General features: G+C 40.1%; 2 protein-coding genes and 1 long non-coding RNA gene across 5 annotated transcripts; 1 reads left to right on the forward strand and 2 right to left on the reverse strand.

Annotated features, from left to right (window-relative positions):
• Positions 1–718: 718 nt before the first annotated feature.
• On the reverse strand, positions 719–2,551 carry LOC103458695 (uncharacterized). Of its 3 annotated transcripts, XR_014085821.1 has the most exons (4): positions 2,256–2,551; positions 1,753–1,941; positions 1,579–1,659; positions 719–843 (listed from the first exon to the last, which is right to left on the reverse strand). It is a non-coding gene; the product is annotated as an uncharacterized LOC103458695 (long non-coding RNA). The 3 variants fall into 3 exon arrangements; XR_532608.3 differs by lacking the exon at positions 2,256–2,551 and having other exon boundaries at positions 1,753–2,005; XR_532607.3 differs by lacking the exon at positions 2,256–2,551 and having other exon boundaries at positions 719–880; positions 1,753–2,005.
• On the forward strand, positions 2,116–8,782 carry LOC103458696 (excitatory amino acid transporter 3-like). The gene is made up of 14 exons (XM_008399688.2): positions 2,116–2,203; positions 2,567–2,680; positions 2,774–2,914; positions 4,170–4,262; positions 4,790–4,886; positions 4,974–5,016; positions 5,095–5,157; positions 5,255–5,433; positions 5,534–5,641; positions 6,933–7,055; positions 7,181–7,372; positions 7,487–7,621; positions 7,928–8,041; positions 8,595–8,782. Exons 2-14 carry the CDS (start codon positions 2,575–2,577, stop codon positions 8,671–8,673), a joined length of 1,473 nt encoding a protein of 490 aa, XP_008397910.1. The 5' UTR covers positions 2,116–2,203; positions 2,567–2,574; the 3' UTR covers positions 8,674–8,782.
• Positions 8,783–14,526: 5,744 nt separating this feature from the next.
• On the reverse strand, positions 14,527–26,934 carry wdr43 (WD repeat domain 43). Its single transcript, XM_008399686.2, has 18 exons — positions 26,687–26,934; positions 25,332–25,466; positions 24,938–25,059; positions 23,202–23,322; positions 22,966–23,084; positions 21,593–21,695; positions 21,442–21,506; positions 20,964–21,123; positions 20,204–20,290; positions 19,966–20,091; positions 19,728–19,877; positions 19,529–19,615; positions 19,410–19,441; positions 19,252–19,315; positions 19,051–19,164; positions 18,086–18,155; positions 15,401–15,459; positions 14,527–15,286 (listed from the first exon to the last, which is right to left on the reverse strand). Exons 1-18 carry the CDS (start codon positions 26,891–26,893, stop codon positions 15,152–15,154), a joined length of 1,956 nt encoding a protein of 651 aa, XP_008397908.2. The 5' UTR covers positions 26,894–26,934; the 3' UTR covers positions 14,527–15,151.
• Between the last annotated feature and the right edge of the window lie 275 nt (positions 26,935–27,209).

Raw genomic sequence — 27,209 nt, forward strand, 5'->3', positions numbered from 1 at the left:
GACTGTATGGTGAGATTTACCTCTAACTTGCTAAATTAGATAACAAGACCTAATTAATGACTAGACATATTTTTCTGAGGAGAAAGTTTGGGAAATGTGAATTGATCCGTCTTGTTTCTTATGGTGAAAATATCAGCGATAAGCATAGCTGTGGGTGCAATCATATTAATCAATCCAAAGACAAAAAAATGAAAACAAAAACAATTCCTTTCAATCTTCTTTTACATTAATAACTCTTTTCCCCTGAGCCTTGCAAAGTGACAGGCTTGCATCTCTTATTTCCTCTAATTAGCTGCATCTGTCCCTTGAGCAGTTAATCTAAAATCCCTCAGAAATTAAAATATGATGGCCTCCTAGAATATTGATTTCTTCCTTTAAACTATTAACATTTTCAGAACATTTGTCCCTTTTGGGCCATGTATTTTTTAAAAATCCCATTAAGTATTACTCCTCCACTGGCTTATTTATTACTGAGACGGCCCCCACTAGGGTTAGGCTTTGGCTCATGTCTGCTGTGTTATCTGTAAATTTCCTTAATTGAGCAAAACAAAATTGGAGCATAAAGGCAAGACACTCGCTGCCTGAAGCCTCAAACAGATTTAGCATGCAATGATGGCTATTGTCCTTGTCTCCAGGCAATGACACAGGACCAACAGAAAGCTGCGGCGCGAGCTGGCAAGGTCAGTGAGTGCCGACATAGACACACTAAAAGACACACTTCACATTGACATCCACTTCTGAAGGAGTGACATATTGTTGGAGCTGTTCTCAGGAAACTCAAGGAGAAGATCTTTTCATTCTGGTCACTCGGTAACTTGACCTTCTCTGATGTGGCAGCTGGTCCTATTTGGAGAAAACAGCTCTGGGTATTGTGGTGTGCCTACAACATGATGGGGCCTGCAGATTAATTTAAACTATGGGAAATATCAGACAGTAAATTTTGCACAATGAAAGCCTGAACAACATTGACATCTAGTGGTTTAAATTTAGTTAATTTGCTTGATGCATGCAATTTAAGAACACGATAGCTCTTTTCTACAGCATACTCTTATGGTATTCAAAATTTATCTCCGGGAAGAGATGCAGCAGTTTTGTAGGAAGTACAGCTGCCCTGAGCTCAAAAAATCACAGAAATCACACCTGCATAAAGAATGTCAAGAGCAAGAGAGTTATGACTCGTTTCATCCTGGAAATGTCTAGTTTTTCTGTTATATATAGCAGAAATGGCCTCCTACAGAAAATTATTTCAACAAAGAAGTAACTGTTTACAACTGAAAGTTCTGATATTATTACCTTCTGCATTCAGCAGTTTATATTATAGTTGCTGTAATGCGAGGCAGACCCTAACAGAAGCTCAAAAAAATACGAGTGGGTGTTGGTGTTGAAAGAAACATGAGGCACTAAGTACATTTCCATAACACCTTTTCATAAAACAGCAGAAAAGTTGGAGTCGTTGTTCAACAGGCTCTAAAACAAAGTTAGAAAAGTCGTGATCCATTACAGTAAAACTAAGAAATCAAAATTCACATCATCCAAAGTCGGATTTTTGTCAGTGAAAATTCTCAAAACTCAACATACCTTAAAAACGTGACTTTATTGGCTGAAGCTAGTTCCATGAAATCAGCGTACTCCAGCATTTTGTTGAAACTTTAGCTTAACCTGTAAACATACAATACATACGATACAATACATACTGCATTACTAACTTCAGAATTGTAAAGGAAAAAGATATAACTTTGTTACTGAACTTACATAGATTTATTTAACAAAAAACACTTTAAGGTTCCAAGATTTGCATGTGGAACCAGGATGAATGGATGAAGAAAACCAGGATAAAGGGAACCAGGTTGGTTGGTTGGTTGGTCGCTTGGATGGTTGGACAGATGGATGGATGGAAACAGAATGGATGGAGAGAGGGAACATAATTTTCCTCCACTTTCTCTAATGTGTTTGGGAAAAAAATCTACTTAAAATAGCAGTAAAGCTGAACTGATAATGTGCCGTGGTTGCATAAAACAACATAGTGATCAAATTGTGTATTATTAACATGCAAGACAACAGTTCAGTGTGGCCACACCCCTTAAGAACTTTCTGTCAGCTGTTGGCTGTTAACTTGAATTAAAATGTTAAGTTTTAATTCAAATTCCTCAGTTTGGACCACAAATAAACCCACTCTAACCCCCCAGATGATCTTCAAATATTGGTAACGTATGGATATTTTTGCTAATTAACGCTAATTCCAAATGGTCTCTCACGCGCTGTGGTGCTGTACGTTGTCCTCCAAAGTGCTGATTGACAGAAGACCTGATTATTTCTTTTAGAAGATTATTGTTGCTATTCAGTTACAGATTAGAGAGTGACCGTTGCTAGGTGACCATTGTTTAAACAGCCAGCTAACTGTTTTCATAGTAAATCTTTCTGTTGACATTTAATTTATGCATTTCTATTCAACAAAATGTGCATCCGTTTGAATGTCAACACTAAACAGCACTCTCTTAAGTTTGCCTCAGTACTTTTCTTTGAATCTTGAAATCTCGTAAGGTCTCGTTTTCTTGTTTCTGACAAGGTAAGACCATGGGAGAGCAATCCTCAGCCAAATCCTTTGGGATTTGGGAAGGAATTGTGTGCTACGTATCCAGTAACCTGTTGGTATTCATCTGTGTTTGGGCTGTTGCTCTGGGTAAGTTTGTTTTACGCACAGCTTCAGAATCAACAGAAAAAGAGGGTTATTATTGACTAGCCACCTTCACTTCAACATGTTGCTTGTTTTAAGGGGTCATCATTGGAGTGGTCGTGAAGACCTTTGATAAACTCCTCCAGACGGAAGAGCTGTACTTGACGTTCCCAATAGATGTACTGTCTCACATGGTTAAGGGGGTGTCCATCCCCCTAATTGCAAGCAGTGTGGTGTTGGGTGAGCGAGACTCTTTATGTTCAGTGTTGCCACATGTTCCTTTAAATACAGAAAAACTTTCATCATTTTAATTGTGCCTCTTCTTGTCAATTACCTTCAAGCAATCTAATCGTTTTCTTCTGCTGTAAAGACCGAATTGGATAGGAAGTATTTTCCTTAATATGAAAAAGAACTAATTAATAGATCGTTGCATACCTATGTGCAAAAGTACGGGCAGACAGATTGTTACATGTAACCTTGTATATTCCACTTCTTTCAGCAAGGACATGATTTTGTTGCCACAAACTGGCTTGTTTTGTAACTAATCTAAAACAAAATATATATATATATATATATATATATATATATATATATATATATATATATATATATATATATATATATATGATTTGTTTTTTGACTTCAATGTGAGACACGGGGTTAATGAATAAATGAAACAATAGTCTCCATGTGAATCAAATAAAAAAGTAGGGTGTACAACTGCGATTGGCCTTGAAACAGTGTTTTTTACATTTTAATGGGTTAACAGAAAGCAGGAATGCAAGTAGATAAATACACGATAATGGCAGTTTAGTAATATTACATGTAAAAAATGTGCAACGCAAGACAACTTCAACTCCATCCTACAAATACCCGGATGAATTCAGTACACTGAGAGCATTTATCCAGTTTGAACTGACTGCGCCTATTTGTTAAAGTGGACTTCATCACCAGCTGTAATGTTTAGTTGAAATGTTTTTTTTTTTGTTGTTGTTTTTCTTTTCAAAAATTGTATCAAGCTTGTTGTCAAATGAACCAGTAAGAGTAAAACATGGCACTAGGAAAATTCTCATTTGTGAACTCTTTGTGAAAACTACAAAAAAAAGACCAAAAAAAAAAAAAAGGTTTTGTAAAAATGGGTAACGTGAAGCAGAATGCCAATCTAAATGTTAACAGTAAAGTAACAACTATGTTTATCCCAAAATTATTCATGCCCTTGGCAGATTTAGATCCACTTTTATTCAACTACAGGTTGGTGTCTGAATGTTGCAGGGATCTACCAACAGATAATCAAACTAAGTGACAGGAGTATTAAGTAAAAATTAAAAAAAAAAAAAGATAGGGCTAAGGATGACTTTATGTTTTTTTTTTTCATGAAACCTAGCAGCTCTACTGTCAAGTTGATGAAACGGATGTATATTTTCAAGTTCTTGTAAACTTTAAACAGATCTGGAGCAACAGAGCAACGGTGTTCAGTTCTGTTTGTTTCTTACAGGAATTCGCACTTTCAAGACCTCACCCTCCAAGACAATTGCCGTGTATACAGGACTTTATTTCTTATCAACAACTCTGATCGCTGTGATCATCGGTGAGAGAAATCTTCTTTAAAAAAAATTAAAAGATGCAAAACAGAAGTATTTACCACTACTGAAATCAAGCTCATTTGAGGTTTATTTATTCATTCATTTTTATTTGAATTAAATGCTTGATTCTGGAGCCTTGCAGGAGCAATCACACCTCTTGCAGCTTTTTCACTTTCTCATTTTTGTTTTAATCCGTTTTATGCAAATCAAACCTCTAAATAAGAGTGGCTTGAATTCATATTCAGAGTCTTTGCCCTGATACCTTCAAATAAATTCAGGCTCAGACAATTAGATTACTAACCAGAGACGAAGCTAAGAGGCTCTCGGTAGAGGACCGTTACACATCTCCGTCACAAGAAAAAATGTCATTCGCACAACCTGTCCTAATAACAGTGTGTAATAAGATATTACATTTTAATAAAACACGCGTTTGTAATGTGACAAATTATGAAAATGTTCAGCATTTTTGCAAGGCAGTGTGCTTGTTCAACAAAGAAACAGCGTTATGCGCTACCGTGCGTGTATGTTGCAGGACTGACTCTGGTGTGGGCGGTGCAGACAGGATTCAAAGCCGAAGATATGGACGATAAGAAGTTCTTCTCGATTGAGACCTTCCTGGTTTTGTACAGGTGGGAGGACATTTGCAAGCGGTTCATTCTGTAGGTCCCTGCAAGCCTCTTTTTCTCCTGAGTTCAATTTGTCCTCTGTCTCCACAGGAACATCTTTCCAGACAGTATGATGCGGTCCTTTGTCAAACACGTACGGCTTGTTTCAGACTTAGTTTAATAGTTTTGATTCAATGTTGTGTTTTACATGAATTCCCCCCCTTCTTTATAGTACCGTCTGGAGAAGAAGGAATTTCCCATTCCTGGAATTGCCACAAACGCCGGCGTCATCGAGGTAACCACTCTGGTCTAGAATGATTTCAGCACATATCAGCTGTGACGACCGACGAAGGTCAACTTCAGCTTTGACATGGCTCCTTCCAAATCTTCAGAACAAGACTGGCATGGAGTTTGAAGGTCACTACGATTACGGAGTGGACGTTCTCGGCCTCTTGTTCATTTCTTTTATGTCTGGACTGGCATTCAACGAGATGGAAGAGTCCCGGGTCATAGTGCGTCTGATTTGCACCATCAGTCAGATCACTGACGATTTCTTCCGCTTGATTCGCAGGTAGGGTTGAACTCTGTAATCGGTGAGTGCGTAAAAATGTTCAACATCTGTCATTTGTTTTCTCACGGTAGCATTTGAATTGTAATTTTTCCTGCTACAGTTACCTGCCAGTGGGAGTCCTGTTCATGGCAATATATCAGGTTTCCCGCATTAGTGACTGGATGATAATCCTTGACCTGGTCAAATTCACTGGCTTGGTTATTTTTGGGTAAGTTGCTTGTTAGTTTTTCAGTTTCATTTTTATCCATACTTATTCTTATTCGTAAAAAAAGTTTGAGTGTGGGAAGTCGCTTGTTCAGAACTGTAAACACAGATGCAGCTGGCCCAGATCTTTAAAGACCAAAACAATGTCACATGAGCAATTAACAGAGTGCTATAAACAAGCGTTGCAATTGTTGTTTTTTCTTGAGATTATATATAAATAGTCAAGGACAAAATTCAGCTTCATAAGTACATGAAATTTATACTCGTGGATGTAGCCTGGTTGTAAATGCATATGGAGGGAATCAGGAGCAAGAGAAAAAAATAAAAGAACAAATCACATTTAAAGGGGCAGTATTATATATTTTCCAGGCACATTGTGCCACTTTATAGCGTAGCCAAGTAACTATGTTACCTTCAGTGGTCACAAAATGCAATTTATATTAATTACAACTTAAAATAAATTTTACTTCCTGGTTTAACTCCTTAAAATTGGGCCTCTGTCTCTTTGAAAACTCCTGCTCCTTCTCAAACTCTGCCTTCAAGAAGTCATCACAACGTCGCTCCTCAGGTGAGCGGTTCCACCAGGTGTTTGTTAATTGCTGGGGAGTCTGACGGAGCTGAGTGGGGGGAGCTGTGGAGGGGAAGGGCTGCTCTGTGAGGGAGGAGCTGCACCTTGAAGGTGGTGCTGGGTCCAACCAGGTGTTTTGTGCAGCTGAATGGTTGCCAAGGCAGATTAAAGGATTTCTCAAGCATGCATGAAAGAATCATGCAGTGTAGGTATGTTTTTTTTTGGTGAGAGAATAACATTATAACATGACGTGTGGCTCGAGAAAGTCGATTCTAAATAATACTGCCCCTTTAAATTCAAGCAGGCAGCTCATGATTTGATGGAAAAGAAAAAACAAAGAATTTATCTCCACTCCTGTCTAAATTTCATGCTACATTCTGTTTCGCATAACAGTCCTGATGGAAAAGGGCAGAAACTCCATGTGGAGAGGTTGTGCCTAACTTGATCACATGGAGGTTGTCTCTCTATTCACTGATTACGGGAAATACTTTCGTCAAGAACCTCGAACAAACTAATTGTCGAAGTGAACAGCTAGAGCAGCGGGGATTCTCGCTTCCCTTTTTAGACACATTCAGTTCTGTCGTTTGCCATTTCCATTCATGTGAAGTTTGTGGTTGTTGTGCTGGTAAAAAAAAAAAAAAAAAAGTTGATGTGTTGCAATACGTTGTATTTTATGTACCACTTTTGTTTGACTGATTTTCCTTCTTTTTTTTCCAACTGGTTTCAGGCTCTTCTTCCACGGAGCCGTCATCCTGCCTCTGATCTATCTTGTGTTTGCGCAAAGTAACCCCTTCACTGTCATCCGCGGGGTCCTCCCTGCGCTGCGGACTGCGTTGCTCCTCTCCTCCAGGTGACCCCTCGTCCACTACTGTCTTCGGCCTTTTATCGCGGCCGTTTGCCGTTGTAACCCATGTCGAGCTCAACGCGGTCACATTCGAAAACCTCTGCTCTTATTTCCTTTTATGTGCGGATAAGTGCTGCCACAATGCCGGTCACTTTACACTGCTGCAAGAACAACAACATTCACAACAAAATCACCCGTTTCATGCTGCCCATCGGGACCAACATAAACATGAACGGGACGGCTCTGTATCAGGCTGCGGCTGCCGTCTTCATCGCCCAAGTGCACCACGTCTATCTGGACTTCAACCTGTTGTTCAGTATCGGGTCAGTTGCTGTCTTGATTTACTCATCCAATACCTTTTTTTTTTCCAAACAGCATTTTAAGTGGCTGTAGATTGAATGAATGGTGCAAGTGTAAGAATCTGTCACCCTGTGCAGGGTCGCGTCAGCAGCATTCAGCTTCATAAGCAAAGGGGTCCCGGCGTGCGGAGCCTTAATGTCTCTCTTCGTCCTGAACGCTACAGATCTGCCTCTGAGTGGCGCCTGGATCCTGGTGTTGGTAGAGTGGATTCTGTAAGTTTCGGCACGACTCTTTTTAAGACAGACGCGAGGTTTTTACAGGGAAGAGTTCTGGCAGGAATATCAGTATTTTATTCCTCGCTTTAAATTGATATCTTTTCCCTCCTCAAAAAAAAAAAAAAAAAATCTGATTATTGACAAAGACAGCCTTCAAAGCTCAGCCGTTGTGGAATTTGTTAATTAATTTAAAGATTCAAACATTTTACACAGTGCCACAAATCAGAATGAGTTCATGTAAAACTGCCCAAGTGTCATTTTAACCTTAATTCTTGCTGACCCCGTTTGACTGTCATTCTTCAGAGATCACCCCGTCACTCTTGTCAACGTCTTGGGAGACTGCATGGGCATCGCTCTTGTCCAAGAGCTGTCCACAGACGAACTGATAGCTGCGAGCCTTCACCAGAGAAGAGCAAGGTAATTGTTCTCACACACAGTGCAGCGAAGAAGTATCCTGATGGAAGAACATCCAGCCACCAGTTCATGACCTTAGGCTGAACTGTAGTTATGCATCAGGGCAATCAATCAAGGCACACCAGCAATTCCACTGAATAGCTCATGAGTGACCAGATCATATTCCTATTAAAATGTGCTGGAATGACCTTAAAAAGGCGGGTCACGCTCGAAAACCCTCTTACATGGCTGAATTAAAAAAATAATAATCTTTTTTTTTTCCCGTAGCAAAATAAAATAATCAGCCTTAGTAATCATTTAAGTGTGGCAAAAACAAAACAAAAAAATAAAGCAAAAACACCATAACCAATTTTTAGGAAAGAAATCTACCAATTTTTGACTCATGCCACCGTATTCAAGTTGCATCAGTTCGGTGCGGGTTAAATGAGCAGACACACCGTACACTCCACACTCACCAAGTTCACCGGTGATTTGGTTTTAATGCAGTTGCATAAGGAAACATGTTTGGAATTACAAAGTGTTTCCTTCTTCTTCCTCGTGCGCCGTGTTTGTTTAGGGCTCAAGACTGGCAAGCTGCTGTGGAAGAGTACGAAGAAGTGCAAACTCACTGGAACGCCTACACGTCTGCCTCGTAAACGCCAATCAGTTAAACTGGATTTTTGAGCTCACTTCGATTACTGGCTTGGTTCTTTTTTTTCTTTAGGTTTTCATTTACTTCATTCACCATTAAACACTGCAACCGTCTTTATCTCTCCGTGGAGCAATTTATCCGTAAACACATAGACAATCAGATGTTATGGAACTAAGATCGTGTAAGATTAGTGTAAGTTGTTGCATGATGGGTGTGTTTCTGGTGAAAAGTCTAAATGTCTCATTCATTTGTCCACTCATTAAATGGGCAATAATTGTCACATATTTTTTTACAAAAAAAAAAACCCTCAGTTTTTTGTGAATACATTAAGCACACAGTATTTTAGGACGATTTTTGTAGAAAATGAATCCGTAAATCATTGCACAACTGGAATATTTGTTTTGGCCTTGTATATTTGCCTTATCAAAAGAAACAAACAAAAAAATTTATTTCAATTCTCTCCTCTCATTCTAGCCCAGTAACTCTTTGAAGGGGACATCGGAGGCTGTTTTAAAAATGCTTGCTGTGTTGTTTGCACCAAAGTCCCTTTTGACAAAAAGTCACTGGTTATTTGTGGTCAAATTTACTATCAAATGAAATGAGAACCAAAAAACATGCTTAATAAAACAACAAATTAATTGTAGAAGACTTCAATTATTTTTGCATTTGTTTCTTTCTTTTTTTTTTCTTTTTTTTTATGTTAGTCTGTGTCAACCATCTGAGCCGGTGGGCCTAATTTGTAGCTGCCTTAAACTGTAGTTTGGGGCCAAAAAATAAATAAATAAAAATTCCCAGGGCTGAAAATGGCCCCAGGCTGCAATTTGAACCTCCCTGGTTTAAACGTATCTGTTGCAGGCAAACAGCTCCCCCTACAGGATCAGAAGTAGCATAGCAATCCATCAAATGATGGACATTGCAGAATTTGGGGGAGCTGTCACTCTCACAGATCAGGTCCTGCCACAGCTAAGTCCTATTAGTTTGGCCTGAATGTTAGAGTTTTATATCAGTGAAGATAAAAAAAAATTATAATGGCTAATTAACACAAAAAACAGTTTACGACATAAAAAGGTACAGCTGTAGGTCAAGTGATTGTCATTTGCTTGTAAAGAGAAAGTCGCCATCTTTTTTTAATCTGTATGAAAACTGAATTGAAGATTGTTCCGAGCTATTCGAAATGATGTTTGTCTTGGTCTTTCATGATCAACGACCCGAATTGCAAGCTCTCTGGTCTGATGCACTCTGGTGTCAAGTAGAAAACTGTCAAACTGAGAGACAAGGTGGTCAACAAAATAACAGTAGGACAGATTCAGGAACATCCTTCAAGAAAGCAACCAGGGCCTGTCTCCTTTTTTTTTTTTTTTTACACCCCAATGATTCACAGGTCAGAATAAATCAAAACAAAAAAAGAAAACAAACTCTAGAAAAGTGCCGTTAAAATGTGTAAAAGCAGCCAAAGTCTAAACGAAAAAGCATCGACAAGCCTGAAAACCATGGCTCAGGAAAACGGTGAACGCCATTTCTAGACCTGCTATTCTGAAATCGGATAATATTTCTGTAAATGACAGTTTGAACAAGAACGTAGCGACAGCTGGAGTAGGAGTGTAATTCCTGCGCCCTGGAGATGTTGTAGGTTGAAACGAACATTTTGAGACGGAAAGCAAAGCAGAAATAACGTCAAACCATTAAAAATGGCAACAAAAAAATAAATAAAAAATAGCATTGAGTAAAGATTGTATCCCCTCTCTGCCTGTGGTGTTAACAACAAGGAGATGTCCAAACGTCAGACAGAAAGTAAACACTGTCAACCTTTCTGTTTAGGACTCCTGAATTTGGCTCTGACTGGTCAGACTTGTAATGAAATATGTAAGACGCTCCTGTCAAAATGCCCTCAGGCGTCGGATGAGAAACATTTCTCAGGTGGACGGCTCTTTCTCACATAATTCTCTGTGGGCACGAGGAATGACACGAGTTGGCTTCATCCACTTGTCAGTGCTCTCAAGAGGCTGTTTATTATTCCTGGACTGATGTTCTCCTATTAGCTTGCTCCCACTGTCTCCTGCGGCCTGCTCCGTTGAAACCGGACGTGGCTCCGAAGGGCTTATAGAAATTCACTGGGGGCTTCTGGAAAGACGACATCTAGGGTGTGTCCTGTAGCAGTGCTGTGGGCCTTCAGCATGAGGGTCCTGGGACTCGTTGCTTATGGTAACGCAAGAATGTCTACAATTTGTCAAGTATAAACACTGGAGGTGAAGATTGTCTGACTTTTGGTGGGATTTTACAGTAAATGTTTAACAGGATGTCCTGTTGCATTAAGTTTAACCCTCTACATCTACGTGTTAATCGGTTTGAAATATCAGCAGACAAGACATGGCGGTCTGTCAAAATCGACAAGACTACAGAAGCGACCATAAAATCTATAGCAACTCTGGAGGAGCTGCAGAGATTCATTTATCAGGTGAGAGAGTCAGTCTCGCATCTTTTATTGTTAAAAGATGCGTTGGTAAAATCAGACCACTGCACCTCACCGTAAACATTATTTTTTACGTCAGAGCTGCAGTGGAATGTTTCAGATTAAAACACCTTCATATTTTAGAATGGCCCAGTCAAAGTCCACGCCTAAATCCAGTTGAGAATGTGAGTTGTCAATCTTTCAGGTTTTTATTTGTTAAAAAAAAAAAACAGACAACAAAAAATGTCAGTTATGCACTTTTTCTATTGGTCTATCAAATAAGATCCTAATGAAATACTTAAAAGTTTGTTAAATGGCAAAATGTAAGAGCTGAGTATCTTGTTTTAGCTTTTCTAAAATTCCAAACCTTCTGGACTTACAGCTGTTGCACCTCAGCCGTCTTGAGAGTTGAGAATGATAAACTCCTGCCAAAATATTCTGAGCAAAAAAAAAAAAAGACTACGTAAATCCTCCTACAGCAAAATGGCAGAACAACAGTTCAGCAGATAAGGGAAGGAAAACTGCGTCTGTGCTGGATGAAATACAAACAAAACCAAGATTTTAATTCCAGATCCTCGTCTATTGTTTAGACTTGTGGTTCTTAAAGTGGGGGTCGCGTCCCTGCTGTGGGTCATGAACCATAATTTGCGGGGCCTCCAGGCCCTCGGGAATGAGTAGGAAACGTGTGTTTTGGGAATCAAATCCAAAGGATTTTTAAAAGTACACTTCATATAGACAAAAAATATAACAAGGGTTATGAAGACAGTTTTTTGTACCTACTTATTTATTAGCATTGCTTCACAAAATGTTTCTGTTAAACCACAAAGACCATTTATCATTCTGCTGTGGCTTTTTGTAAGCAGCCACGAGAAAATGTGAAACCACCATTGTCAACCACACTACCACGGTGGGTATATTTACTACACATTGTTATTACATACATTGGTGATCCTGAGCGGTAAAAGTGATCTATCACCTGCGTCTGACTGTTAAAATCACTGCCTTCAGCAGCCTGAATATGGAAACGAATTGAAGGCATTTTCAAAGCACTTTAGAGGAAGCTCTGCACATGAGAACCTGGGCTGAAACTTTCCGCCTTGAAGATCCACGTCTCGTTGATAAGATCTACTTATGCTTTAATTATGCAGCAGTGATATTAAGAACCTCATTAATTCATGCACTCATTTTGCTTTCAGTTCCTTCCTGAAATGGCTGCTTCCTTTGAAATGTTCATGCTATCTCAGCTGATGTTTTTGTTTGAAAACGACAGTTTTAGATGGAGCTAAGTTTTACATATCAACAACCTGCTATCCATCATTACGCTACAGCTGGATGCTTCCTCCCTCAACATTTAAAAAGCCTGAGTCTTCCCCAGTGTCTCCGTCAGGATGTTTGTTTCTGCGCCCTCCCTGCAGCCTGAACCACTGGAACAATGTGCCTCAAAGTGTTTCTGCACTGTTAAAAAGTTTGAACCAATGTAGCTTGTGAATTATGCATCCCCATTCATTTTTAAAGCACACCCATAAATGCATTATTCAGTGTTGCAGAGAGCCTAGTGTTCATTCATACAATTAAAGCTTCAGTGGAACAATGACATTTTAGTCCATGAATGGTTAACCACCGGCACCCGAGGCTCCGAGTAGCCAGCCATCACTAATCATTGGGGAAAGGACAGACTGTTTTCTCCTCGCTGCCCTCAGCTGAACTTAACTCAAACGCTCCGCTAATGAGCCAACACCTCCTCTCCGGATTATCCACTCTCTTACGAAGTGGTGTCAATTGCACGGCCAGAAGACAACTCTCTGGGGAGCTTTAATGAACAGACCGGACGGATTCTGCTTATCTTAAAAGGACCCTGAGGCCAAAGGACAAAGGAGCCGCAGCTACTGGCCTGTGAACGTGACGCCAAATTAATCCGGCTGTCGTGTGTGCTGTGGTGAAGCGACTGCCCTTGAACGGCCCAAGTGGGGTCAGTGAGGGGTTTGTAGGTGGACTCTGGCTTTAATGTGCTTGAGAATGCAAGTAATGATGAAACAGATAAGTTCTACTCAAGCGCAGCTGCTGCTCAAATATGAAAGGCCAAAGGAACGACCTTTAAATGAATCAAAAAATAAAATGAACTATAGAATTGTAGAAGAGATGAGCAATTGGCAAATATAACTTGGTGAAATGTTTATTTTCTTAATGACATTTTAAAATCTGGATCTTTTTTTTATCTTTATTGTGTTTTAATAAAGACTTCCATTAAAATTCTTCTCTGGACTTTTTTTATTTATCTAAAGTTAAAATAAAGAAACCCAGACAGACGGTGAAAGCATGAAGATAACGGAGGATTCACACCTGTCGATACTGCATTTTATCACATTAAAACCATAAACCTGTGTATGTCAATGGGGTTTTATGGTAAGAAACTATTTGTAGTTTCTACAAATAAAAATGTAAAAAAAAAAAAAAAGAAGCCTTTACTCCAATGTCCCTAAATAAAATAATGTAGCCTATTTCCTCCAGAAGTCTCCTAGCTAGCAGTTCACCTGTGTGTGATTTAATCGCAGTATAAATCCAGCCGTTTTGTTTTGTACTCAGACATTTGTTAAATGTGCAAGACTCACCAAACACTACAACGATCCAAATCAAAGCATCAGATCTACAACAACATGGCTGAAAAAGAATAAAGGTTCTGCAAAGGTTCTCATTGAAGTCCAGATCTCAAATTATGTGTTGGTGGAACTGTAAGAATGCAAAACAGAAACAAGAAGGCAGCAAAAGTTTTAGGAATTGAAGCCATGCTGTCAATGAAAGAGCTTCAAAATTCACACAAGACTGATCGTAATAGAAACTGATGACTGGGAGTTATTGCTGCTAAAAAAACAAAGCAAAAACATTTCGGTATGTTAACATAAAAATATAATTTCTCAATTCAGTGTGGCGTGTCAGGTCATGAATCAAAACCTGCTCACTAAATGTACAATAAACAGAAAAAAACCTCTTTATAAAACACCGGACATTTGCAAAATGGGGCCGTATGTTTCTATCACTATTGCTGGAGACAGTTCAAGAATTTTAAAGGTGATGACAAAATCCAGTACATTCCAGGCAGAAAGTTTTATTTCATCAGACATTCCTGGTCCTTTTGCTTGACTGCATCACACACACCATCCACTCCTGGATCATCATCTGCTGAACTCTGACCTCGAGCCGTTTCACCAGCCTCTCTGCAACACCTCCCAAACACACGCACAACCTCAGACGGTAAAGTCAAAACTCGTTTATCCGCCTGACTCGGCACAAAGGTCCTGATTTGTTTCAGTAAGCTGGTCTTCTGCTTTGCACCGGTCAGTGGGGGTTGAAGATGAAGGCAGTGGAGAGAAACCGGTATTTTAAAAAAAAAAAAACAGTAAAGAGATGTCATTCAGGAGACTTTACAGAAGTTCATTTAATTTCAAAGATTTGTGTAGAGGGAAGAGCTCGTACAAACACTTCACTGTACATATAGATTTACACTGTGTGGGACTGAACGGTCTCACCCTGCAGTCCCACCTCCTGTATCCTTGACAACCAGGCGGGGACCAGTCGCCATCCCAGCTCCACTCCGGCTGCTCAGCTTGCATGTGTTTTGCTCCAGAGAGATAAATTAAACCAGTCAGAGAGACCAATATTACTATGAACAAACAATGTTCTAATACTTTACTTATTAAGGACACATTTAGGAATGCAGAAGACGAACTGAGCGGCAGCTGAGCTTTTCTACGATGGTGGATGTGGAGCTGGGATGCAGGCTGGTGCAGAACCGTTGAGGATTTTCATCAGTTGTGGCTTCACTGAACGCTGCTCAGACGGTGAGAAGAACCACAAGCCGGAGATGTTGGCGGCCGAGCCGACGTGGGGAGGCGGGGAAGGCCTACCTGAAATGTGTCCCTTAAATTTTTTTTTTCTTCTTTTTTTCTGATAATAAAATCAAAAAGTTTGAAAATAAAACACCAGTTCATATATAAACTCTTTCAGGTCCTTATGGATCGTTGAAATTGTTTTGTTTTCATTCTTCTTCGCTCTCGTTTTCGTGCTCCATGTCTTCGTCTCCGTTCGCTTTGGGCTCCGTTCTGCTGTCTGGATCCTCATCTTCTTCTTCGTCTCCTTCGTCTTCCTGCATCGCCTCCTCTTCTTCCCAGTGCTGAGACAGAAAAAAAAAAAGAAAAGAAAAAAGGAAAAGAAAAACAATTTCAGGGATGATCTGAAAATCTATTATAGAAAGAAAATGGTGTTATGATGGGTCAGTTTAACTTACATCAGAGTCTTCACTGGAAAGAGCTTCGTCACCAGAGGCCTCCTCTTCGTCAGCTGATTCTGCAAAAGGGCAAACAAGGGAAAGTGAATGAGCTGTAGGGCTTTCATCCTGCATGAAATTCAGGATGGAAACCAGCCGTCCCTCAGGAAAAAAAAAAAAAGCTCAAAGTGTTAGCTTTTAGATTTGCATTTCAATGCGGCTGGGCCATTTTGTAATGATAGTACACGGTTATTTGATGCCAATGCACTGATGCTGCTGAATATTCTGCAGCTTTAGATCACAACACACAGGCACAAGGCTGTAAGAAGGAGGTGGCCATTATCATCACTGAAGAAACGGGAAACTATGACTACATGGGATTTAAATGCACTCCGTTATGGCTCCGCTACTCCATAGTAGTGAGGATAAAGAACAGTGTCAGCCCATAAAGATATGGCTGCTCTGGAAAAAGAAAGGTGACACAAAAATCAAGGACAAACTGTCTGAATTATGTGACTAACCCCTCCCCCCCTAAAAAAAAGCCCCCCCTCAAGCATAAGTACTCTAGCTTTTTGTTTTTAAGTAATTGAATTACAAAAATAAATAGACTCTTAAACTTAAACACTTTTCCAGACTGAAATATCAGTTTTATTTTTGGCCCTTTAGTTTAAAACAGCAGTCTGGGCACTAAAGACCCCTGGTTTAAACCAATATAGACTTTCTGCAAATTTACAGCTGATGTAAATAAGTGCCCTCAGCCTTTAAATAAATACAAAATCTACCAACAAGTGCCCATATTTAATTTCCTGGCTGAACGGACAGACAGATGTCACAACAGGGCATCAAAAAAAAAAAACAACAGATGAATGAAAGACTGAAATGGACAGATAGCTGAATCAATGAAAACAAAACCTTCAGGAGAGACGGAGGACTGTTGGCCGGAGGGATGACAGAGTAGACAGATGAATTAGGAATTGGAAGGACAACTGACCCAAAGCACAGCAGAACTGACTAATGCACCCCAGATTAGTGGCCAATGGGATGACCCAAAGGACTGAGGGCCAGTTGGACGCCTACTCTACCGGAGAACTGAATCAACGGACCGGCAGACTGTTGGCTGAACAAACAGATGGACAGACTCTTCGATGAACGACCAAACGAGTGGACTGCTGGCTGGAAGGACAGAGCTTCACAAATGGACTGACAGCTGAGCAGACCATGGGCAGACCAATGACATGAGTTGACTGAAAGAAGCTGAAGGGACACAAGCTGATATATATATATATAAAAAATCAACTTCGGGTAAAAAGCAAAAGTAAAATCCTTCCTGTTACTTGTGCAGTAACTCAGCACACAAACAGTTCTGGATGAATTTATATCCCGATAAGGGAAGAGTTGATAATAAGGTAACTATAAGGATCTCTATAAAGCCGGTGTACAGACTCTATAAAGTCTGTTTTAAAACCTTCAGACATTTACAATGCAGACAACAGGAGAGATAATATAATCTAAAGTTTCCCCTGTTCTAGTTTTATTTTCTATAATTATCCAAGGCAGGAAAACACTTAAATCCCAGATGTTGCTCTTTTTATTGCTCTTTCATGACTCAAAGCTTAAATTGAACCCTGGGGTTATCATGAAGCAGCTTTAATTAGAGGAATCGACAAATGGCTCTGACTAAAGTTTGCACAAACTTAAGGAAATGTGGGAAAGTATTTAAAATCAGATTCAGATACAAGTATTATTAAAAGAGTCAAATTTGTGATAAATCTAATCCGATACAAAATCTAACTAAAACAGCATTCAGGAATCAGATATTTGGCTTCAAATGTAATATTTTAGGAAATTGTTTTGAGACCTTTTTTTATTAACAGCTGTTACATTACATAATGACAGTAAAATGAAGAACCCAACTACAGTCAAGTGAATGAATGAATTCATTTTTTGAACTTCACAAATATTTGGATATTTAATCTCACAATGAGGTTATTTTTTGAAATGTAGGAATTGTATCTACATGATAATCAAGACTTTTTGTCATTAAATCAGTTTGAGGGGATTTTAACCACAGTGGCTGAGTTCACTGAGTGATTCAGCACTCAGGAAGGCTCGAAGCTTCCCGTCAGGCTCCCATGCTGAACTCATAATAAACCCAGTGCAGCAGCAGTCATACAGCACTGGTACAAAGGGGAAAGAAACTTCCTCTTCCTGCTCATCAGCTTCTTTCATTAGCAGTTTTTTTTGTTAAAATCCTGGACCAGTGGCAGTGGGAGGCGTAGGGGGGAGAGGAACTCTAGGCTCAGGTTGATTATTTCAGCAAAGCTCGTTTTCTCCTGCCACGTGGCTCAATAAAGCACTTCATACAGTACGGTAATGAGAAAGGAGAGCCAACAAAACGCAGACTTGTTGCTCCGCTCAAAAGAGACGATCTGCTCAACATGGACGGCTGGGTTGCCAGGCAACAAGAATCGCGTTTGTGTGCCGACGGAGGCTGAGCAACGGATGAGTCTACGGGCCTTTGAGTCAACTATGGGATGATGAAAGGTCAGAAGCTGGTGTCTAAATAAAACAGATGAACTACACCTGAAGTAAAGTTTCCATTTGAGTCCTCCGAGTCACAGAAAGGAGGCGTTGATGAGCGAGAACTGTTCAGAAAGAAAGGCACGAAAGGAAAACAGCTGAGAAACAAGTGGATTTCACACCAACCTTCCTCATACACCAGTTTAGCTGTATAGTCAACATCTGACACAGAGTTTCTGCTGTCGTTTGCTGCCACCTAGTGGACAAATGAGAGAAGACATTACTGAGAAGCTATTTCAGAAACTGGTGCAGGAAACAGAAGATCTCAGTTTGCAAAGTCATTCCGATGCACAACAAACACCATGATTATATTTTCTGATTCCTGTTAGGAAAAATATGGGACGTTCTACATATGAGTGTAAGCCCATCAAACTCACATTTTATTAATCGCAAAAAAATAACTATCAAAATATTAAAAACAGAAGTATTAATTGATATTTTAATTGGTTTATCCGCTCTAATTTTTTACTGTCTATTTGTCACAGGAAAAACAGCTTGATGCACGGATAGAGCTGCAATTTAGACCTTGGAGGAGACATTAAAAAATATATCTTTCAAAGAAAATTTGAGAAATTCGCTGATTTAAAATATTGGTTTTGACATGTTTGGTACAAGTGAAGGAGAAGCAAAATTCGACAATTTCTTTTATGAATCAAAACCAAAAGCTCTCTTCTGGATATTGGAGTCAAAAGGGCAAATTGAGGAGGACCTGGATTCTCGACTTCTTGACCTCAATCAACCAAATGGCAATGGAAAGAATAATTCATGATTAGCAGAGCTAATTAATGTCACTCAGTGATGTAACCATCAGAAACATAAATTAAAAAAAAATAATAATAAAATCTAGGAATATTACTAAATCATAGAACTAAACACAAATGTTCTGCTGTAGTTGCTGTATGTTTCTGCACAGTTTGGTTAATAAATAATAATAAAAAAGATAAAAATATTTTAAAAAAGACAGTTTCTTTGAAAAGCTCACAGATTTTCTGTTTGTACATTTCAAGTATCCCTGAAAGCAACCAAATGCTTTTCTTTGAGGATTCAGACGTAGTAAAAAATACTTTAGAGGGAATAAAGGGTCCCCTTACCTGGGTTGTTAGGAGATGCAGCTTCCCATGCAGTTTTGTCAGTTTGTGGAACATCTTCACTCTACTCTCGATCATGTGATACAGGACGCCCAGCTGGGTGACCAGGTCCGGCAGCTGCATCACAGGGCAGAAACAGCGACGTGTTAACGGCTGCTGGCTTTAGACGTCAAGAAGAGGAGGAGGATGATAAGATGGACTTACGGATGCCAGGTATGATGTGTGGTGCACCAGGACCTCCTTGAGCCACCGTACCATCATACACGCCCTGCAGGAAGGAACAGCAGGCTTTACATCAAATAACAGGACCTTGACTTCATCATGAATGGGAAAAGGCTGCAGAGAAAATGTCTTCAACTTACACTAAAGGGTTTCCCTGGAGCCTCGTCGTTAGCTGTGAAAGACAGAGGATTGAGTAACTGCTGCTACTGGGATGCGGGTTTGTGTCTCTAGAGTTCAAATGAAGCTTAGCGGCTCTCACCTCTTCAACCAACGGTATGACAGCAGGCAGCTGTAATCGGGCTACTGTCTTTTTTATTTCCGCCGCTTTACGCGTCTGGAAAACTTTCTGCAAGAGAGAGAGAGAGAAAAAAAAAGTATCGTTTTACTTAACTGAGCGTTGTACTCTATGATTGATGTTTAATTACTAATGAGCATGTTGAAAACGTTTGGGAACGTACATTTAGGATGTTGGCGTCCTTGCTCTCCAAGCCCTGCATCAGCAGGACCGCATAGTTGTCCGTCTGCAGCGAGGCCGCCGCTTTAGGAGCTCCTTTCTGGCTGGAAGACGCGTCGAGGTTTATTTCACCGAGCTGCTCCGCTATGGACATCTGCAAACAAACGTGCATGGATGCAGTAAATCCAAGCAGAGACATTTCCTCGTCAACGTGCTCAGTGTCTCCGTGGTGACGATCCTACCTCTTTGTTGCCTGCGTCTTTTTTCCTCTTTTCCGTTCCCTGTGGAGCCGACACTACTGGAGCTTTGTGACCGGGCAGCCCCGGAATCAAAACTTTGCTCTTGGCGTTGGCGATTGGAGTTTTCACCTGGACAAGTTGGATTTAGTTGAGCAGATTATGTTTCTGGAAACGAAAACCTGATGAAAAGTTTTCTCTACCTTAAGTCGAAAACAGGAGAAGAAAAATAAGGCCTGGTTACCTTAGAGACAGTGGTCTCCATAGAAAGGGACAGGTTGGTCTTAATGTCTCGAGTCAGACAGACATGTCTCTCTGCCGTGTTGATCTCCTGTGCAGGTGGAAGAATAACAGGAGACAAGCAGAGCAGAGTTTTAGAAGAAAACATCGAGGTGTAATCAGAACTCCTCCTAAAATCAGCAAGTGACAGGTCTTGTGACTTCTCTTAAACCTTTGTGTAAATTTATCTATATGACCAAATGGCAAACACATGCATTAAGAAGATTTTCCACTTTTTTTCTGTGAAATAATAGCATCTAAATGAAGATCTTCAACTCCAAAGACAAAAAAGTGGAGTAAAAAAACAGATGGAACAGTTTTTGTTTCATGCGAGTGAATCCTAGTCATCATAACATTTATTTGCAAAGGTTTGGTCTGTGAACGTCAACAACAAAAAAAGATGACAAGACTCTGGATAAGTGGAAAAAAAATGGGTAGGTGGTTTTTTAATTTCATTCAAATGTTTTATTCTCTGAACAATGTGCCCAAAAGGAATACAAGTAAAATGCACAAAACAACAAAATAAACAAATTTACAAAATGTTATCTAAAAAAAAAAAAAAAAAAGAAAAAAAAACTAATATCCAGCATTTATTTCCATCTTCCAGAAGCATAGGTTTATTGCTGTCTGGATTTGTACCACCAGTTCACAAATTAACTGCAGCCACATGACCAATATCAATTAAAAACTTCATTTAATTGTGACAGATAAAAACATCCGCTTACCGCGTTCTCCATCACGGGCTGCAGATGGTTGCCGTATGCGAGCAGCACCGACCGCGGATCGGCTCCGAGGGCAGCGGCCAGCAGCGGGATCGGCATCGGGGAATCCTTCGTGTCGGACATCTGCACCGAACACGACGGTGACAGCGGCTTCTTACAAGGCCTGTGTGGACATTTTAAAGTTAGAGCTAGCAGTATTTCCTACAACCCAGGGGTTAAATGAGAATAAGTCCAACACTTTGAAATCATCTTTACATTTTTTAATGTCAGCTTAACCCATGTAGCTGCGTAACCTCCCCCCCCACTAAGCAGGATGTTTTTATAATGATGCCTGAGCAGATAAAAATGTTTTTAAGGCATTTTTCGCATGTGCCTCTTTAAATTATTCCAGTTTTTTTGCACGAGATTTAATATGAACCAAGATGTTTCTTCTAACCAGTTTTAGGTTTTCCTACCATTTAAAGGATAAAACGGGGCTTACCCATTTAAAAAGTGTTCAAACAGATGCAGCTGTCCGTCCTTACACACTACTGCCAGCCTCACAGCCTGCAGGAAACAAAAACATGGAAGTCAGGAGTGAACAGAAAGCACAACGATATGTTCCTTGCAGATGCATTACGCCAGGCTCCGACCTCTTCCTTGCTGCTGGATGTGATGAGGTCGACGTGTTGGGGTTCATCCGTCAAAGTGAAGGAAACCACAGAGTTTTTGTCCTTGCCGTCTTCTCGTACTTGCCTGGACATCAGACACACACGGCCAGAAGCAATTTGTCAATTTAGCTGTTTGTCAAAACATGTCGACCTGTGATATCCAGCTTGATCCCATTAAACATGAGGCGACAAAAGCCTTTCGATGAATGTTTCACGCTTTGACTTTTAAAAGTTTCCCAGGCTGGGTCATAAGTGGATGTTAAACTTTATGCTCACTGATCTGATCTCTGCTGTTACTGATTAAAAACAGGAGTCTAAAGGACACCAAAAACACATTCACATCAGTTTTTGGGTCACGATTCCATACATCCACATTAAAACTGAAAATGGAAACGAATGGAATCGTTGAGTTTCTATCTACTTCTTTAAAACATAAAGCAAACTTCTTAAGATAAGAAAAAATATAAAATGGGTCATGTGCAGCAGGGCAGAACTTGTGTACTGACAAATTTACTATACCATAAATGAAAGACAGAGTAAAGGTTACAGCACCAACAGAACAAAATCCACGTATTTCTTCTGGATCAGATAATGTGAAGGCAAGTGGTTGAGCTTAAGCATGTCACCTAAAGCATTTAATACCTTGAAAATTATACCTGCACAAACCAGCGCTGACATTTATCACTATTATGTTAATTTATAAGACTGTGTAAGTGTTTGCAACATCAAAGAGACATCAATATTGCATTGCTTTGGTGTGGAGAGCTTCAGATGCTTCATCTACTCATTTGTCGTAGCGACGGTTACAGATAAGCTATATGAAAGCTTGTTGGCATCCTCTTCTGGTCACCTGTGACTTTCACAGGTACAAATACACAACCTGTTGCCCCTCCAAGCAATCTTTTTTTTTTTTTTTTTTAAGAGAAACAATTGTTTCCCACTATCACTGCTCTGTGCTCTGAGTCTATATTTTGTCAGACTCGGCAACCAATTGCCTTGTGAGATTGATCTAGTTTCTCCTTCACATTTTAACGTTGTTGTGTGATAGCCGTGGTGAGGCTAGATTGTTGCATCCACTGAGCAAACTGTAATGAAGTTCAGTAAGATGGCATGGATCAGGGTTTAATGTAGCTAGGTATGGATTCCTAAACATAATATTTTGAAACTCAGTTTGTTATTCTGATGTCGCCTTATGGCCAAAAGCAAAATACTTCCCAACATCATGGACTACGCTGTGGTAGATTTAGCAGTCTACCTCACAGCACTTAAGGCATATTCCCCAGTGGGCCAGGCTAGAGCCTGAAAATCTACCAACATAACCCAAATTCAAGCATTCACGGTTTTCATTAACTCACCAAACACTGAGCAGTCGATCGTGTGCTGCTCCTGACAGGAAGTAAAGGCCGTTGCTGTCGGGAGGCCGCGTGGTGGCAAATCGCAAGGTCGTCACAGCCGTGGAGTGGCCTGTGAATTTCTGCAAAGAGAAGAACCCACCGCAGAAGTCATCAAAAAGACAGAACCGTGTTATACTCACTGGGCTCTGGCACAGACTTTACTGATAAAATAAAACCTTTAGAATGAGAAGACTCACCCTGTAGACCTCCTTTGTCTCTAAATCCCACATTTTGATCACGTGTCCAGCCGAGAGCAGAAGTTTCCCATCGGGGCTCACGCATAAACTGGTCACTGCTGCTCGGTCTGCTTTCCACTTACTGTTTGGACGGAGGAAAAGAAAAAAAAAATAGGGAGGAGATTTATTAATGAGGTGGAGTTATCACAGGGAGTGAGTTTTGATCCAAGCGTTTAAGATGCAGTTTTAACTTTCCACTTGATTTTTACCTCAGAAAAGGACAAATGTCATCAGAAGACATCTGCACTTATCACATTTTCTTTGCTCAAATTAGAAGCAGAAAATAACTCTAAGAGAACAACCAGTGTCCTTCTAGCTATTCTGTTGCAGTAGCAGCTTAAAACTTACTCCGTGGAGAAGTGCAACTGTAAGGATTTTGCCGTACAAGTAAAGCATGAGACGGGAAACATTAACCGTGAGCGGCTGCCTATTTTTGGTAGTTTTCTGAGTGGGTGATTTTATTTGTGCTTCACGAAATAAGTAGTTATAAATCCCAAAACTCTACACACTCTTTTTCTCCACAAATGTCTGTAAATGACCATTATAGTTATGTGGGTTTAACTTGGTAGATGCTGAGGAAATGGAGGGAGCAGTGAACGATTCCTATCCTGGTTCCTGCAGTGAAATTATACTTTCAGAATGATTTATCCACCAACATGCTTTAGGAACAAATCGTTCTGTTTTTTTTTTTTTTAATGTTACATTGAACAGAGTCCAACTGCTGGAATGGGCAGATTTTGGGCTGAGGTAGCAAACAGAAAAAACAAATAGTACCCAATAACAATTCAATTCAGAAATACTTTATCCCAAATTTAAATCAAATATTATTAGAACTTATATCATCCAAGCGTCTTAAGAGAGTCACTGTGGATGTTGTGGGCAGGAAGAATCTCCAGTAGCAGTTAGTGTAAAAAAAAAAAAAAACATCAGGGAGGCCTCTGACTGAAGACAGTTGGTATATGACAGTCTCATGGCTGTCATGACATGGTAACAGCTGAATTTCCAAGCAGTAGATATAATATTCCACATTAACATGTTCAGGATGTCACCATGAGTTGTCGCAAGCACTGATAATCCAGCTCATTTGTTTTTGCTTCTTCTCTTTAAATCTCTGTCTGACTCTACAGTTAGAAAGCCGAGCAGAGTGACGCGGTTTATTCAGGGATGTGATCCTTGGCCATTATGATCGATGGAAGAGACGGTTTGAATTTCCTCCTCCTCTCTTTGCTCTGCATCTATGAAGCCTCCTTTTCAACTCCGGTTGGATTTGGGGTTGTAGGTCAGCCATTATTTGAGCTTCTGAGATGCTAATCAGATGCTCCCAGTTGCAAAAACATCACACAGTTTCCACAGTCATGCGTTATCATGTCTGAAAGTAACAATGTACGAGCAAAAATCCATCCAGCTGCACAGGATCCAAAATCAGAGGGAACAATTACCCAAACATAAAGTGACTTATAAAAAAAAAAGTCTACAGATAGAACAAAGCAGAACTAACATAACAGAGCTACTTCAACATGCTGCTGCTACCATGAGTGGAGCAATTCCATAACAAAACTTATTTTGCAATACATTACATATAATAACATATCAACAGAATCTTCTCCAACTAAATCTTTTCTGCCGAGTCAGCTCTCCTCTCCTCTCCGTCTCCACTCTGAAGACACTGCATCTCAAAAGGAGAAGCAGCCACTGACCTCCGTGTCTTCCCGGTCTGCAGGTCCCACTCCACGATGTTTGTGTCGTCTGATCCGCTGTATAACAAGCTGTCTTCCGGATGCCAGTGGACACAGTTCACTCCTCCACTGTGACCTCCGTCCTACCAGGGAAAAGCATTAAGGGTTTAAAGTCAGAAAAATATTTTAGAGGATGCTCAAACCACTACAGACAATTCACACAGTCTGCACAGACACAGAAGCTGAGCTTATATCACCTTGTCTAAAAAAAATCCTCCTGCACGTATAATTTTAAACATTAGTTTTGTACGGTAAACATGTGCGCTGTCAGTGGAGAATTCGGCAAGGTCAGACGTGTCAACGCTTCGGATTACAGTTTAGACCAACATTGTAGTGCAGAATAATTTCTGTTTACCAGAGTGCAGTGCAGGGATCCCTTCGCTGTACTGTAGATGAGGACAGTTCCAGCTGCTGTGCCCATAGCCAACAGGTCAGCCTTCTCCTCCACCTGGGCTGCCTCTGATTTCCTCTTCTTCCTCTGAGGCCCCTCCTAAAAGCAGATGTGTAACAATAAATAGATCGTCTCCAAATCACAGCGACTTGTATTTAAATTATCAGGTCATTTATTTTTGCACCAACAAAGAGAATAGAAAGAATAAAAACCAAACGTTCACTTATAATTTACATTACCAAACACACCTGACCAAGAAGTCAGTCAGCATTCTGGAGTGAATATTCTTTGTATTCATGTTATAACTTATTCTTTTTTACTTCAATCTATTGTAAGAACATACAATGTTACTCTGATTGATCAGATTTAATTCCAGGCAGCTCCTCTGATTTTTTTTGGGGGGGGGATTTACCCCAGGGTCAAAAGTCTGTTACTTCATAAGAGTTAACTGAGATCAGAACCACAATGAATGGAAACAGGGTGTAATATAAAGTCCAAGTTCTTCTGCGAGATTTTTATATTTTTTTCAATAATTCATTATCAACCATACTAAACCACTAACAGGAATAAATTGACAATTATTAAATCCAGGCTTGTGGTGGTTTCTCTACTGGATAAGGCAACAAGTGAACACAAAATGCAGATAGAGACTGACAAATTTCTACAATCATTTACACAATCAATATATCCATCTTCTATCATTTATGGTTTAGGATCGATTTAAGCATCCTAAATTTACACGCATCATGGAGGTTTTGTTAAGTCTTCTCAACACTTTCCTGATCCTCTACGTCCATCTCATCTTATCCCAGGCATTATTAGCAGCAGATAAACTTAATGTCAATTAGTTGACATTATTAAGCTTCATAACTTTACTGCATATCATTTGAAAGCGCCTGACGCACTTCATAAACACCTCATGCTGACTCTAATAACGACTTTATATCATTAACGACAACATGAAAATGATATAAAGTCATTTTATAAAAAGTACTGAATAATAAAAAGAAGCCTGTTATAGCCTCATATCTTTTAGAAGCAGGTTAAACTGTAAAATTGTAACACAAGACGATGTCCATGTTTTTTGTGACTACCATGTGGAGTAACATGTGCGTTTGCGCAGCTAGTTGAGTTGAAGCACCCGTGCTCCAGCTATGACATATAAACTGTCTGGAGTAACATCGATGTCAACAGTCCATCTTTGTATTCGCTTCATCTAAACAACAAGTCACTTACTTCATGGTTTGGGGTGAAGTAAAACACCAATTTAAGTATCTTAGGCCTGCCTAGCTGCAGCAGCTAACAGCGAGCTCTCCTACCTTCACAGTCCGGCATGGTCCCCAAGCTACGCACGTACAGGTGGCGCTTAAATGGGCTGAAGGCACATATTCTTGGTGAAGGGTTTTACTGTCCGTGTTCCAGACCCGAAGTCTGCCATCCTGGGCACACACGGCTAAGTACTGTCGCGATTTGGGTGAAAAAACGCACGGGAGCTTCAGCGAGATGCTAGGACCGTCCGCCGCCATTTCTGCAGCGCTAATTTAGGTCTGCTACGTGCTTACACAAACCACGTGTGACCGTCACAGGACATGCGCACTAACGCGTCACGGATTCCTACTTCTCATTGGCTGCTGCTCGACAACAAACAGCGTTCAACCCACAGAGTTCAACCCACATAGGAAATGAGACGTGAACACGTCCGGCATATTGCTAGTGGCATTCGAGACTGAAGATTTAAAAGTTATTTTATTATCGTTCAACGCTACTTCAAGGAAACAATGCACAACAAAATTACGTTGCACATTTTCACATTTTGCTCACATAAAAACATATAACAACACC

This window comes from Poecilia reticulata, chromosome 22 (assembly GCF_904066995.2).
Source record: "Poecilia reticulata chromosome 22, P_reticulata-male-v2, whole genome shotgun sequence".
Classification (NCBI taxonomy): Eukaryota; Metazoa; Chordata; class Actinopteri; order Cyprinodontiformes; family Poeciliidae; genus Poecilia; species Poecilia reticulata.

Bases quoted from the DNA above. Each gene is read 5' to 3' on its own strand.
- LOC103458696 (XM_008399688.2), top strand. From the start codon at position 2,575: ATGGGAGAGCAATCCTCAGCCAAATCCTTTGGGATTTGGGAAGGAATT. The intron at 2,915-4,169 runs GTGAGCGAGACT...TGTTTCTTACAG, and splicing joins TGCAAGCAGTGTGGTGTTGG to GAATTCGCACTTTCAAGACC. The intron at 7,373-7,486 runs GTCAGTTGCTGT...CACCCTGTGCAG, and splicing joins AACCTGTTGTTCAGTATCGG to GGTCGCGTCAGCAGCATTCA.
- wdr43 (XM_008399686.2), bottom strand. From the start codon at position 26,893: ATGGCGGCGGACGGTCCTAGCATCTCGCTGAAGCTCCCGTGCGTTTTT. The intron at 19,165-19,251 runs GTAAGTCCATCT...CCTGTGATGCAG, and splicing joins ACACATCATACCTGGCATCC to CTGCCGGACCTGGTCACCCA. The intron at 18,156-19,050 runs GTAAGGGGACCC...TTTGTCCACTAG, and splicing joins TGCATCTCCTAACAACCCAG to GTGGCAGCAAACGACAGCAG.